The sequence below is a fragment of the Sarcophilus harrisii genome, chromosome X (genome assembly GCF_902635505.1).
Source record: "Sarcophilus harrisii chromosome X, mSarHar1.11, whole genome shotgun sequence".
Taxonomy (NCBI): Eukaryota; Metazoa; Chordata; class Mammalia; order Dasyuromorphia; family Dasyuridae; genus Sarcophilus; species Sarcophilus harrisii.
Genome location: NC_045432.1, coordinates 17,721,772 through 17,735,484, shown reverse-complemented (window position 1 = coordinate 17,735,484; position 13,713 = coordinate 17,721,772). Strand labels below are relative to the sequence as shown.

At 39.5% G+C, this 13,713-nt stretch overlaps 1 protein-coding gene across 6 annotated transcripts in view; it reads left to right on the top strand.

The window, feature by feature from the left end:
• ACSL4 (acyl-CoA synthetase long chain family member 4) overlaps window positions 1-13,713 on the top strand; it is a 57,887-nt gene that overhangs the window by 30,019 nt on the left and 14,155 nt on the right. For 2 of the 6 annotated variants that reach the window (XM_031944931.1, XM_031944930.1), the window contains 6 exons: window positions 55-572; window positions 789-966; window positions 1,915-2,024; window positions 2,767-2,905; window positions 9,976-10,126; window positions 10,322-10,445. In XM_031944931.1, the coding sequence (XP_031800791.1) occupies window positions 222-572; window positions 789-966; window positions 1,915-2,024; window positions 2,767-2,905; window positions 9,976-10,126; window positions 10,322-10,445 (1,053 nt within the window). In that variant the 5' untranslated portion in view covers window positions 55-221. The remainder of the gene's footprint in view (window positions 1-54; window positions 573-788; window positions 967-1,914; window positions 2,025-2,766; window positions 2,906-9,975; window positions 10,127-10,321; window positions 10,446-13,713) is intronic. The other 4 variants (XM_031944935.1, XM_031944933.1, XM_031944934.1 and 1 more) reach the window with 2 other exon arrangements.

Below are 13,713 nucleotides of genomic sequence, written 5' to 3'. Positions count from 1 at the left end.
TCTTTTATTTTTGTTTTCCCTGCTCTCTGCCTTGGTCCTCATCTTCACCTACAGGTGTATTTTATTGTCGGCTTCCAAAGATTACTAACTTTTATCTATAACTTTAAAATTGAACTACCTTGGCTATCCTGCTGTTCCTATTTGCTGCTTCCATTATTGCCTTCTTCAGAGAACACCCAAAGAATAACAAAAGACAAACACCATTTTTAAGTCTTTTCACAATGAAACTTAAGCTAAATGTGCTTACAATAATTTTATTCCCTATCCACTTGCTAATATACATATATAGTGCCCTTATATTTATTCCGTGGTATTTTTTTACCAATGCCAAGAAGAAAAACACTATGGCAAAACGAATAAAAGCTAAACCCACCTCAAACAAGCCTGGGAGTCCATATCGAGCTGTCACCCACTTCGCCTCACTTGCCGTGATTGACATCCCTGGAGCAGACACCCTGGACAAACTGTTCGATCATGCTGTGACCAAATTTGGGAAAAAGGACTGCCTTGGGACCAGGGAACTGTTAAGTGAAGAAAATGAAATGCAACCAAATGGAAAAGTCTTTAAAAAGGTAAATTCCTATTTTTTTGCTTATAAAAGATGCATTTCCTTAGCTTTTAAGCTTGCTGCTATTTTGTTCCAGAACTTTGTTCCTCTTCCCTTTTTAGAAATGTTAGTAGTGTTTATACTTTAACTGGAGAGTGGTTTTTAAATATTCCTCACTTTGAATTGTTTTTATTTTGCTTGCCTGAATGAGTGTGCCAATATAAGAGTTTTGCTTCAACAGTTAATCCTAGGAAACTATAAATGGATGAACTATGTCGAAGTGAACCAGAGAGTGAATAATTTTGGCAACGGACTTACCACATTAGGCCTGAAACCAAAGAGCACAATTGCCATCTTCTGCGAGACCAGGGCAGAATGGATGATTGCAGCACAGACCTGCTTTAAGTATAACTTCCCTCGTGAGTGTTTTGGCCTCTTTTTGAAAATTATTAATTCTATTAAAATCACATTGGTTTAACAGCATTAAATTGTTGGTTAAAGAATCCATGAATTCCCTAGAAGTCCCTTAAGACTAAAGTCTCTGTCCTCAATTGGCTTAGAACCTTTACCTGAATTCTTTTACTAAGTTGTAATTGGAATAGTTGTTTCATTTTGTTAAGTATTCTGGATAATTTTATACAGTGCCTGGCATACAGGAAGCACTAATATTGATTATGGATTTCATTTGAATCTTTCAGAAGACTTCATCATGTATTTGGTAGGAAGTTTTAAAAAAAATGTTGTGATCCTTAAATATCTTATTGTAATGCATATAAGAAATGATTCTCTGGTGATCACTAGTTTATATTACAGAGAAGTCATGATCCCTAAACTGTTAGGTATTTCTAAACCTGCCATGGAGTTGACTCCTGAGCAAGATAGCCCCAGGAAGTTAGTACAGTCTTTCCTTCCATCTTCAGCCTTCACACAGATCCTCCTCTGGGCTGAAAATGGACTCCTTTTTGACTTGACTCTACCTTTTAGAATCCCTGGCTTGCCTCAAAACTCAATTGGTGTCTCCTTCAGAAGGCCTCTCCTGGTCTCCCCACGGCTGGTCCTTAGCACAAGTTGATTTCCTTCCCCAATCCCATTTTGTCCCTCCTCCTGCTGCTAGAATACACATCAATCTGGTCATTCTTGGCTCCTGATGACCTTAAAGCTTTATACTTAATGGTATCCTGCATTTTTGCAATTCCTTGTCTCATTCCAAGCCTTTACTAGCACTGCCTTTCAACCTTTTGAATCCCTGTTCTAACTTTTAAAGCCTCCACATGAATGTTCCTTTTCAAAAGCTGTTTGTTGATTAAAATCCTTCTTTACAGTATTCTGATTGTTGTTTATTCCCCCCCCCCATGTTTATCCGTCAGTTGTAACTCTATATGCAACTCTTGGCAAAGAGGCTGTAATACATGGACTGAATGAATCAGAAGCATCCTATCTGATTACTAGTGTTGAACTTCTAGAAAGTAAACTTAAGGTAAGTGGGAAATCTCCTTATTCTTTCCCAATGTTTATTCTGGGTAATAATTTTTGCCTCCACAGAAGCCTTCTGATCAATCCTGTATTCTCAAAGTCTATGCCAGTGACCCCATGTTTGGCAACACCAATTGCCCGTGGGAAAGGCTTTATGTTGGGGTCCACTCTGGACTAGCCTGGCTAGAGACTTATCCCCAGGGTGGCCACACACTGAAGTTTTTGTTCCCAGCAATTCTTGAAGATCATTGGTTGTAAGTCATAGGGGCTGTGATTTGTGGTATTGAAGGAAAGCAGCCACACCATCAAAATCACAGTATAAGAATTATCTAATATTATGTAGTGTTTAATTTTTAATGTCTAATTCATATGATCAAATACAGATTTAGAGCTAGGAAGGAGAGCATCTGGTCTAATCACCTCATTTGACAGGTAAGAAAATGGAGGCTGAAAGTGAATAACTTGTGTAGGGTCATAAAAGTAACGACTAATGGGTTTTTAATAATGTGCAAAGCATCTTGTATTTTGTCATCCCCATTTTCCACATGGGAAAACTGAGGTTCATAGACATTAAGTTAGACTTTAATTCTTTACATGCCTTCTCATTTTTATTCCTGTTTACAGATGGGGAAACTGAGGTTCATAGAGGTTAAGAGACCTGTTGAGGGTTACTCGGTTAGTAAATGTCTGAGACAAGTCAAAAGACTTGTACCTAAAGTAATATCTAGTTTCTTTCCATTTCATAGACCGCACTTGTAGACATCAACTGTGTTCGGCATATCATCTACGTGGACAATAAAATGATTGATAAATCAGAATATCCTAAAGGCTTTGAAATCCACAGTATGCACTCAGTAGAAGACTTGGGATCCAAGCCGGAAAATAGTAAGTAAATCAAGTTAATGGGACTTTTCACAGCCTATGATTTGTACAAAATACACAGAAAGTGGTATAAAATACATAGAAAGTGGTCTGATGTTAAACTGGCAACTGGATTTTCCCCCTCCTTTTTAGTATTTATTAGTTATTTAACTTTCTTTTAAAATTAAGTTTTGAATTCTCTCCTTTTCCCCCACTCCCCTACCCCCTGAGAAGGAAAATAATAGAAAACATTTCCAGATCAGCCATATTGCAGAACAAGAAAAATAAACTAAGAAAATTATACTTCAGGCCATACTTAGTCCCTCTATCTGGAGGTGGAGACCATTTTTCATCATGGGTCCTTGAAATATTGTCTCTGATCATTGTCTTGATCAGTTCCTCCTCTTTTAAAATTGATGTAACACAAGACTGTTGGAATATCCAAAAAGATAACTGCCCTTTCCTTAAAGGAAAAAAAAAACTTAAAAAAGACTTAAAAAAAAAAAAACTTAGCTTTTGTTTCTTAAACAAATTCTTTTGGCCGAGAAATTCTTTATACAAATGAAATTGCTTCTTCCAACCCCATTACCCAAAGTTTAAGCAACCTATATTCCCGATGTTATAATCAACTATCATTAAGATTTTTTTTCTCTTCAGTAACAATGGTTTTTTTCTTTTTCCTTTGCATCCCTTTTTTATAAAAATTTTTCTTCAAACCTTTTCTTTCCAATAGAAAATAATTCCAAAACTGGGGTGGCCAATTTCATCAGGATTTTCCAAATTTGGGAAAAGTTCCGAACTTCCATTCGGCCTTTTCTGCTACTAATTAGAAAAAGTTTCAGAAGCATTTTCCTTTTTAGGCCAAAAAGATTAAAGGTTTTGTTCTTTTATTGACCACAAGATTTAGTAACCTTGGAACATAGGTCTTTATTATTCATCAAACAGCAGTTGAACCTCTTTCACACTCCTCAACAACAATGAACCCTCCCCCCTCACAAATTTAACACTTAACATCCACCCTGGCCATCCACTTTCCAAACCCTTAATAGCCCTCTCTCCATTCCGAAATTCGATCCGGACCAAAGAACTGATCTCTAGAATCTGCTAGTCTTCCTCTTTGTCATTTTCCCTTTAATACCTTTTCTGTTTCAGGAACTGAGCTCGGATTTGAAGAGGATTTTTTGACGGGATTTTTCCCTTCTAGGGACTTTCCCCAAATATCCGACCCCGAAAATCTCCCCTTTCCCCTTTCTTTCTTTTTCCTTTCCTTTTTTTCCTTCCTTCGCCCTACTTGTCCCCTTTTTTGCTGTTTTCCTTTCTGCTTCGCCCCGTTTAGTCGGTTTCCTTGGTCTTCGTCCTGTCCGTTTTTCCTTTCGTTTTCCCATTCTATTCTCACTATTTCTTTCGGGTTCCGTTTGATCTTTCCTTCTCTTCTTTTGGCCGGATCTTCTCCGCTTCCTCGCTTGTCGGTCGCCAACCCATTTCCCCCTTTTCCCTTGATTCGCCATCCGTCGAACTTTGATCGTCTTTCCCCGATTTCTTCTTGTTTTTTTCCTTTCTGCCTTTTTCTTTATTTTCAAGCTTTTCTTTCCCTTTTCTCCGTTTTATTCCTTTTCCCTCGTTTTTCTCCTTCCTTTCCTTTTTCCCCTCTTCGACCTCGTGAACCCCGGTCTCGCTTTCCGCTGTTCTTCATCTTTTTTCTCGTCTGTTTCTCTTCCCCCCCTTTTTCTTTCCTTTTCCCGGTTCGGATTTATCTGCTAATTTGATTCATTTTTTTGTCCCCCTTCCTTTGAACGTTTCCTTTCCCTTTTCCTTCGACTTCTCGTGCCCTTTTCCCATTTGGTTTTCCCAATTTTCTTCCCGACTTCCTTTTCTACCCGCCATTCTGATCTTTCTTCTCCTTGTGATCGTCTTTATATTTTTTTTTTTTTCCCTTTTTATTTTCCTTTTTGTTTTCGGCGTTATTTTCTTTTTTTCTTTATTTTTCCTTTTGCCGCTTTTGTCCCCTTTTCGATTTTTTCTTTTTTTCGCCATTTTGTCTTTCTATCCTTCCTGGCCTATTTCGATTTTTCCCTTTCCTCTGTTCCTTTTCTTCTCGTTTCCCTTCCGATCTTTCGATTCCTCCCCCTTTTTCTCCGGTTCTTTTCTTTGTCTCCCTTCCTCTTCCAATTTCTTCCTTTCTCTTCTTTTTTATTTTTGGCCGCCTCTTTGTTCCCCTTTTCGAGTTTCTTTTTTCCCCTTTATTCTTTTGTTTGTTCCTTTTTGGATTTTGGCCTTTGGGTTTCTTCTTTGCCCCCCTTCCGATCCTTTTCCTTTCTGATTCCTTCGCCGATCCAAAACCTTTATCGGTCGTCTTTCTGATTTGGGATTCCGTTTTCGGTGGTCCCTTCCCCCGGATCTTTTTTCTCCCCCTTGTTTTCTCTGGTTGGATCTGAATTTTTTTTTGCCGGTCCCCTTTTCTTTTGCCCTTCTGCCTTCATTTCTGCCTCTCTGTGTACCCCTCTGGATCTCCTTTCTCCTCTTCTCTGTTTATTTTTCGGCTTTATTTCTATCGGTCGTCCTCCGAGTTCCCCCCTTTTCCTGTTCCTTCTCCCTATCCGCATTTCGTTTTCTTCTTCCCTTTTCCCGTCGGCAATCCCTCTGTTTCTCCCTTCTCCGACTTAGTCTTTCCTCGCCTTTCCCAATCTTCGGTTTTTCCCCCTCATGTTTTAATTCCCTTCAGCCTCCTCGTCCTCTTCTGATCTTCTTTTCCCCTTTCCGTCTTTCTTTTTCTCTTCCTTTCGGTTCCCCTCTATTCACGTTTTTTTTCCTGTTTTATTTTCAGCTGTCCTGCTTCGGGATCTTTCCTTTTTTCCTTTGTTCATTTTATAAAAATTAATCTTTATCTAATTAAATTATTTAAAAAATATTTTAAAATATAAAGGATCATAAAAAAAAATTTTTATTTATATTTTATTTCTTTTTTTTTCCTGACATCCAAATCTTCCATTCGTCCCCGGTTTCGACTTTTTTCGGTCTTTCTTTTCGTGCTTGACTTTTCTTCCTCCTTCGTCATTCGCGACTTTTCCAATTTTGTTCTTTTTTTTCGTTGTTCCTTCTTTGACTTTTCTTTCTTTTTGGCTTCCTCTGATCTTGATTTCCTATTTTATCTTTGGGTTTTTTCTTGATTTTTTCCCGTCTTCCCTTTTTCCTTCCCTGTCGATTCCTTCTTCGCAGCGACTCTCATCCCTCCCTATTTCCCGGCTTTCTATTATCCCACCTTGCCCTTCCTGATCTTTCCCTGTCCTTTTTCCCTCGTTTCTGTTTTATATTCCTTCGATTTTCTTTCGTCTGGTTTCGGATTCCTTTTGATGCCCCTTTTTTCCGCCTGTTTTTTTCTCCTTTTGTTTCTTGCTTTTCCACGCTTTTCTGTTCTGTTGCTGTTTGTAAGGCGCCTTTATCGACGATCTTAATATTCTTTTCTAGTTCTCTCCGTTCTTCGTCGGGCTCCGATCTGATTTTTCGTCTGATCCTCTAACATCCTTGACTCCTTCTTTTATTCCTATCTTTGTTCTAATGTAAGCGATTCCTTTGGTTCCTGATCTTTGATCCTTTCTTCCTTCCATTTTCTTCTGAAATTTGTTTTCTTTCTTCCGATTTTCTGGTCCTTTTTGTCTTGATCTTCGTCAATTTTTCCCCTTCGTTTTTCCCCCTTCGTTCTTGTCTCTATTCCTGATTTTTTTTTCTTCTCCCAAAACCGTTTTCCTTCCCCCTCCTTTTTCCCTTTTTTAATTTGCCTCCCTCTCCTTCGCTTTCTTTTGCCCTATTTTCTCAGCACTTCCGGCCTCTTTGAAATTGTCCAAATCTTTTTTGTTCCCTCTTTCGATCTTTTCCTTCCCTCTGTTCACTTTTCTCTTGGGTCCCTGATTTCTTTTTTCTATTCTTCCGTTCTGTTCCTCCTTTCTGTTCCCCTTCTTCTGGGTCATTCCCATCTATCTCTTTCCCTTTTCGATCTTCTCTGTTTCTTTCCTTTTTCTCTCTGCCGTCCCTTCGCTTGTTGCCCTTTTTCCTTTGTCCTTTCTCCGGCATTTCCCTTTCTTTTTTCTCCCCATGCTTCCGGCTTTCTGTTCCCGATCTTTTTTCGCCGATTTTTTATTTCCCTTCTCTTTTCCCGATCTGCTCTTCAGCTTTTCTGCCCTTTCCCAAATTTTCGTTTTTCATTCATTTCTGTTTCCTTTTCTTCCGGTTTTTACCATTTTTCTCTCATATCTCTTCAATTGGCCTGTTCGTTATCTTTTTTTCCTCCTCTGACTTCGTTTCCTTTCCTGATTCCTTCGGAATTTCTCGATTTTTCTTCCCTCCCTCGATCTCCATTCTATTTTTGGCCTGCATTCTTTCTTCCATTCCTACTTCCGCAGATCTATCTTTGTGCTCCCTTCTCCTCTCGATTTCCTTAAGGAAATTCATTTTGCGTTCTTTCTATCTTTCCAACGTCCGAACTTTATCCTTCCGCTTTTCCGGTCTTATTCTGTCCTTCTTTTTCTGTTCGTTCTTTGATCTCAATTTCCCAATCTTTTGGGCCCTCCGTTTCTTCATTTCTCGGATCTTTTTCCCTGTTTTTTTTCCCAATTCTCCTTTCTGCCTGTAATTTTTCCCTGCTGGTCTCTCTTTCTTATTCTCCTTTCTCCTTTCGGAATCCATTTTCCGTTCATCCTGTTCCTCGTCTCCAACTGTCTTCTTTCCCTTTGGCCCTCTCCGTCCTTCCTTCTATTTGTCTTTCAGTGAATTTCCTGTTTTTTTTCTAGGTCTCCTGCCCCATCTTTTCGAAGGTTTTAATTTTAACTTCCCCTTTTTTTCGGTCTATCTCGGTTATCTCTAATTTTCTCCCCATTCTCGGATTTTAGCCCCCTTTATCTCAATTCTTCATGATCTTTTATTTTCTCGTCCTTCGTTTGTCCTGTCTCTTGTTCTCTTTCTTTTGCCCATTTCTTTTCGTAACCTATCTCTGTTATCCTATCTTTCCCATTCTTCTGCGCCCTATCTCCCTTTTCCTTCTTTGAACCATTTCTGTTTTTTTTTCCTATGTCTTTGTCTACCATCTTTCGTTCTTTCCTACGATTTTCCCATTCCTTTCTTTTTGCATGGACTTTAGACCTCTCTCTTCTCTATCCGAATTTCGATCTCCCCTAGTTTCTCCAAATTCGAATTCTTTCTTCTTTTTCCGTCTCTTTGCTCTTTCTCTCCATCCGTCTTTCCCCTTTCCCAATTTGAACGAATTTTTTCCTTTCCTGATTTTGCGATCGTCGATTTTCCTCCTTTGTCTCTTTTTCTTTGTCCCTATGCTTTGTGGTTCCGATCTCCCTATCCTACCCGACTTCGTCTTTTCGCTTTGTCTCACCGCTCTTTTATCCTCCTCTTGAAATTTTTTTCATTCTTCTCGTCCCTCTGATTTTCTCGTTTTATCCCATTTCGGTCCCTTCTTTTTGATTTCCTTTTAGCGCTCTATTTACTTCGCCCCTCTTTTTCTTGTTTCTAGAAATTTCTTCCCGCCATTTTCTTTCTCTTTGCCTTTTCTGCAAACTTCGGTCTGTTTCTTTTCCTGCTTGTCTCGAATTTTTTCGATTTCTGCTTTTTTCTTGATTTCCTCCGCCTTTTCGATTTCCCCCAGGAATATTCTGAGTTCCCGGCCCTTCGTTTTCCTTATCCCGATTGCTTTACCCTTTTGACTTTTTCTGAGGATTTTATTTCTCTTCTGTCTTTTGCCAGTCCCTTCCTTGATCCTTTCTCCTCCTCTTAACATTGATTCTTGGTTTAAAAAGTTGGTTTCCCTTTCTGCTTTTCCTTTTTTCCCCTTTTTCCCAATTTTTCTGCTTCGTTTCTTGCCTTTATTCTCCAGACTTCCTCTTTTATTGTCCCTTTCCTTCTCCACCCTCTTTGTTCTTCTCGCTTTCAGACTTCCTTTCGCCTCTTGCCCTTTCTGTTTTCTTGTTAAATGTTCCTTCTTTCCCTACTTTCTTTTTTTACTTCTCTTTATAATTCTGGGTTATTTTATACTTTAAATTTTGGTTCTCTTAACAAAACCTTCTTTCTCCCTTTCCCCATTCCCCCCTTTTGCTTTCCCCTTTTTACTTTAAATTCCTTGGGTTTTCCCAAATTCACGTTTCTTTTACGTACCCTTCCACCTACCCCTTTGCCTTTTTGGTTTCTTTCTTTCCCTTATGTTGGGCTTTCCAATCCCGCTCTTTTTGGCCAATTTACTCACAAATTTTATTTTGCATCCTTTTTTTTCAAAAATTTCCCTTCCTTTTTTTTTGCCATCGACTTTTTTCCTTTTTCTTACCTTTTATTTTTCTAAATAAATGCCAAGATAGCTTTCAGTATTCATCCTTGCAAAAACCTTCGGGTTCCAAAATTTTCACCCTCCTCCCCCATCCACCCCCTGACAGGTTAAACTTGAAATGAAGATGTCTTGTTGACTCCAGCTCTGAGCCCGCCTAGCCATCCACCTTGTAATGAGATGCAGTTGAATTAATTTCAACATTATCACAATGTACACATTGTAAGCTACTTACTTTTGCCACCTTCCTCCCTTTTCAGAGGAAGCATACTTAATTCTTCCAAGTTACTTGTGCCATAAGGACATATATCAAAGGGAAACCATTCTGCACCTGCCTTGTATCATTTTTTTATGGCCTATGCCCCCTGAGAATGGGCTCCAATGGCCTGTCTTCTCCCTTGAGCCATCAGTTAGTTGTAGGGTCTGCTTCCATGGTGGTGTTTGTTAATGTTGTTTTGCTTTTATTTTGGCGGTATCCAAAAACAGATGGTGAAAATAATTGTAGGAAAGCCGGAACAAAAAAGAAGCCAGTTGTTACAGATTATAAACCCAGCTAGAAGAAAAGTTCACATGTGCAGGACTTTCTCAGTCCTCTCTAAAGGGAGGATCTGACCTTTGTGGGTTACAATGGATATCTTGTGGTATTTTTGAGACTGGTCTGGGCCAGTTGAGCTGCTGTCTCATCAGCAGATGCCACTTAGAACTTGTTCTTCCTGTTGCTATTAGCATGCTAATCGGTTTCAGCTGAAGACAATGTGATTCTTTTACTCTTTTCTAGTCAACATCATTCCCAACAGACCAAATCCCAATGATCTTGCTATTGTCATGTATACCAGCGGCTCTACTGGCAGACCTAAAGGCGTAATGATGCATCACAGCAACCTGATAGCTGGAATGACTGGCCAGTGTGAAAGGATTCCTGGATTGGGGTAAGGACTTTCAGCTCTCTCTCTCTCTGGGTGACCAAGAGCACTGCAGTTAGCACTAGGCCAGGGACTTGATTTCAAAATTTTGTTAATATTTTTAATAATGATATTATACCAGTATTATAGTGATACTTCATTCCCTTCCTAATTTGAAATGCCTTGAAAGAAATTGTAATTCAAGTATTTTTTTCCTTTTAGACCAAAGGATACCTACATTGGCTACTTGCCTCTTGCTCATGTTCTAGAATTGACAGCAGAAATATCATGTTTTACCTATGGCTGCAGAATTGGATATTCTTCTCCTCTTACATTATCAGATCAGGTACCAAACTTTTCAGTTCATTAACTTAATTATCGTGTGCTGGTTTGTTTCACTAATAGCACAGTAGGTTCTTTAGTTCCACAATAACTTTTTCTGTGCATTTTGGGGTCTGCAGTGGCTTAAGTTCCTTATGAAAGCACGATTTTCCCCATGAATGTTTTAATCACTAATTCACTTTTCTTTTTCTGAAATAATGGAGCCTAATAAAGCCTATATTGGCTTTCGGGGTTGCCATTTTACACACATGGTGAACTAACAGTTCACTAAGTGCCTCAGATCTTTTTCAGAAGAACTGCCATCATCACTGGTTTTGCCTAGGATAGTACATTTTTGGCCCAACAATTCTTGATGGCTATTCCCTTATAGAATGATTACAGAAGTAATGGTTGGAATAGGAAAATGTACCTACACTGACAAAAGGATAGGCCACGGAAGAATTTCAGGGCAGGTTACTTTATGACAAGGTATCTAACCTGCCTTTCAATGGGAAAATCTATTCCGACTTTGAATTAGCATACTTACAAGTGAACTTTTAGAATAGAACCTGTGTATAAATTAGGGACTAACATATTGCAGATGCACTATTAAGTTAAAAGATCAAATTTAAAACCTGTTCCAATATTAATGGCAAGCAAGACAGATTAGTTTCATTATGGAAATTATCAAGCAAAACTTAACTTCATCTGGTGAAACTTCAAGTGGATTAGTCTGGGAGTCAAGTTGTTGATGACCAAATGTTTTCCTTGGGATTTTTCTTAATAAAATTCTTCCCAGTTTTAAGCTTGAATTGTAACTGCATGTAAAGGGAATAATGTTTTACAGTGTGAAAGGAAAAAAAGTTTGCAGCAGGCTGAGCATAGGAAGTTTGGAAACCAGCCACAAGCAACCCATTTCTTCTGTTCCTTCCTGGAAACAATAGCTCCAGTCTGGGGAATGCAACAAAATTTGAGATTGTTGATGGCCTGGCTTTTTCCATTCAGTAATTTAAGTATGACAATAGATGTCTTATATAAAGAAGACTTCAAGGGACTTAGACCTGTCTTACTGGTTGACTTTGTGAATCCCTGATCCTTGTAGAAAGTTCCTCAGGAAATAAAACTGGAGGGAGGCAGCTCCCTCCCTCTCATTCCTCCTCTCAACCCTTAAGAAGTATTACTGGGCCTGACCTTGGTCAGTGTGTGCTGCTCTGCTGGCAAACTGAGTAGTACTTTAACTATGCAAAAGTAAATAAGATGAATGAATCCCTGATCCTTTTAGAAAGTTCCCCAGGAAATAAAACTGCAGCTCCCTCTCTTTCATTCCTCCTTCTCTCCCTTAAGAAATATTACTGGGCCTGACCTTGGTCAGTGTGTGCTGCTCTGCTGGCAAACCGAGTAGTACTTTAACTATGCAAAAGTAAATAAGATGAAAAATTAGTGATACTTGGAATAACAACAGAGCCAGGCGGCTGTGCCTGACAGAAGCTGGAGTTCTCATGGTCAATAGCAGTAGCAGCTGCTGCTCCAAAGCAGTCCTCAAGCTCTGGGGGAAGCAGACAGGCAGCCCAAATGACCATTTTCTGGTCAGATTTATTTCTTTTTCTCCCTCCAGAGGACCTTCCCCCCCACTCTTACCCTCACCATCCTTCTGAAGCTAGATGCCCCAAGTGTCACAACATCTTCCGTGACAGAGATTCTAGAAACGGCAGTCCTTGAAAGGAATCTGTCTGCCTGCATTTCCTGTTTACCTTATTAGCCACTAGTTAATGGGAAATGTCCGTAGCTACAGAATAACAAGCTTTTTTTATGACGGGCAAACCTGAAAGCCAGCTAAGCCAGATTGGAGATTATTTGTAGATGGTAACAAGCCCATCTACTCATGTTTCTATTAGCAACAGTCGTGAAAGCACCAAATTCGCCCTTGGCTCCTACCATATAATAGTTAGTGTACCACATGTACACCAGTAATGGTAATGGTGGAATCAAGGTAGAGTCGGGAAATAGAATTTCTGCAGGTCAGACTTTGTATCGGTTCTTAGGCTAGTTCAACGAGGAAAGATTTCAGAAGTCATTCCTCATGATTTTCACCCTACTAATATGTATCCAACACCCTGCTAGCATAATCTGTGTTGAGGGGGTGTTGGCACCCTGCTGGGATAATCTGTGTTGAGGGGGTGTTCTTCATGAAAACATTAGAAGGGAGAAAGGTGCTTTAGTATATCATATTCTAGGATCAGCTGATACTAGATGGCTTTCAATCAAGGAATCCCATGATCTCAGAAAAATATGACCTACAAATAATGGGAAGGACAATGATAATATGCACGATAGGTAGATATATTGCCAGTATGATTTATACCTGAGAAGACTGGTAAAAGACAATATCGTTATGGGGCACTTAACTAATCAGAATCAGAAATCTGAGATATTCAGAGAATCCTTGCACACAAAATGGCGGCTAGTGATGGAGTTCTTCATGTCCTACCCAAAGCAGATTTCTTGAGCACTTACATGTTGTGCCCCAGGGATACAAAAACAGTAGTGAAACAGTACCTGCTCTCAAGGTGTTTACATTCTACTGGAAGAACTAGCTATTGGGTGGGTTGTACTTGAAAGGAAGCCAGGGATTCTAAGACAAGGAAGAAAGAAGAGAGTCCATTCCTTTGGCCTGTGCAAAGGCACAGGGATGGTTGGAATGTTGTATGTGAGAAAGAGCAAGAAGGCCAGACTGGCTTTAGATGCCAAAAAGGAAAGGTTTGTATTTGATCTTTAGAGTTAATAGGGAGCCATTGAACTTCTAATGAATAGGGAAGTCACATAGTCCCAACTATGCTTTGGCAGCTGCGTGGAGAGAGCTTAAAGAAGGCAGACCAAGTTGGAGGCAGTTCTGATAGTCCACTCAAGAAGTAATTAAGGGCAGAACTAGCCACGTGAATGGAGTAAAAGAGCCAGATATGAGACATGATGTATAGAATCATGAAGGTAGAATCAAGAAGTCTAGGAAATTAATTGGATATAAGTGAGATAGAAGAGTTGAGAATGAACCTAGGTTATTGAGAGGATGGTGGGGCCCTTCAACATAAAGAAGAAATCCAGAAATTAGTTGTAGGTTTAGAGCAGGGGTCCTCAAACTATGGCCCATGGGCCAGATGCGGCAGCTGAGGACGTTTATCCCCCTCACCCAGGACTATGAAGTTTCTTTATTTAAAGGCCCACAAAAACAAGTTTTTGTTTTTACTATAGTCCGGCCCTCCAACAGTCTGAGACACAGTGAACTGGCCCCCTATTTA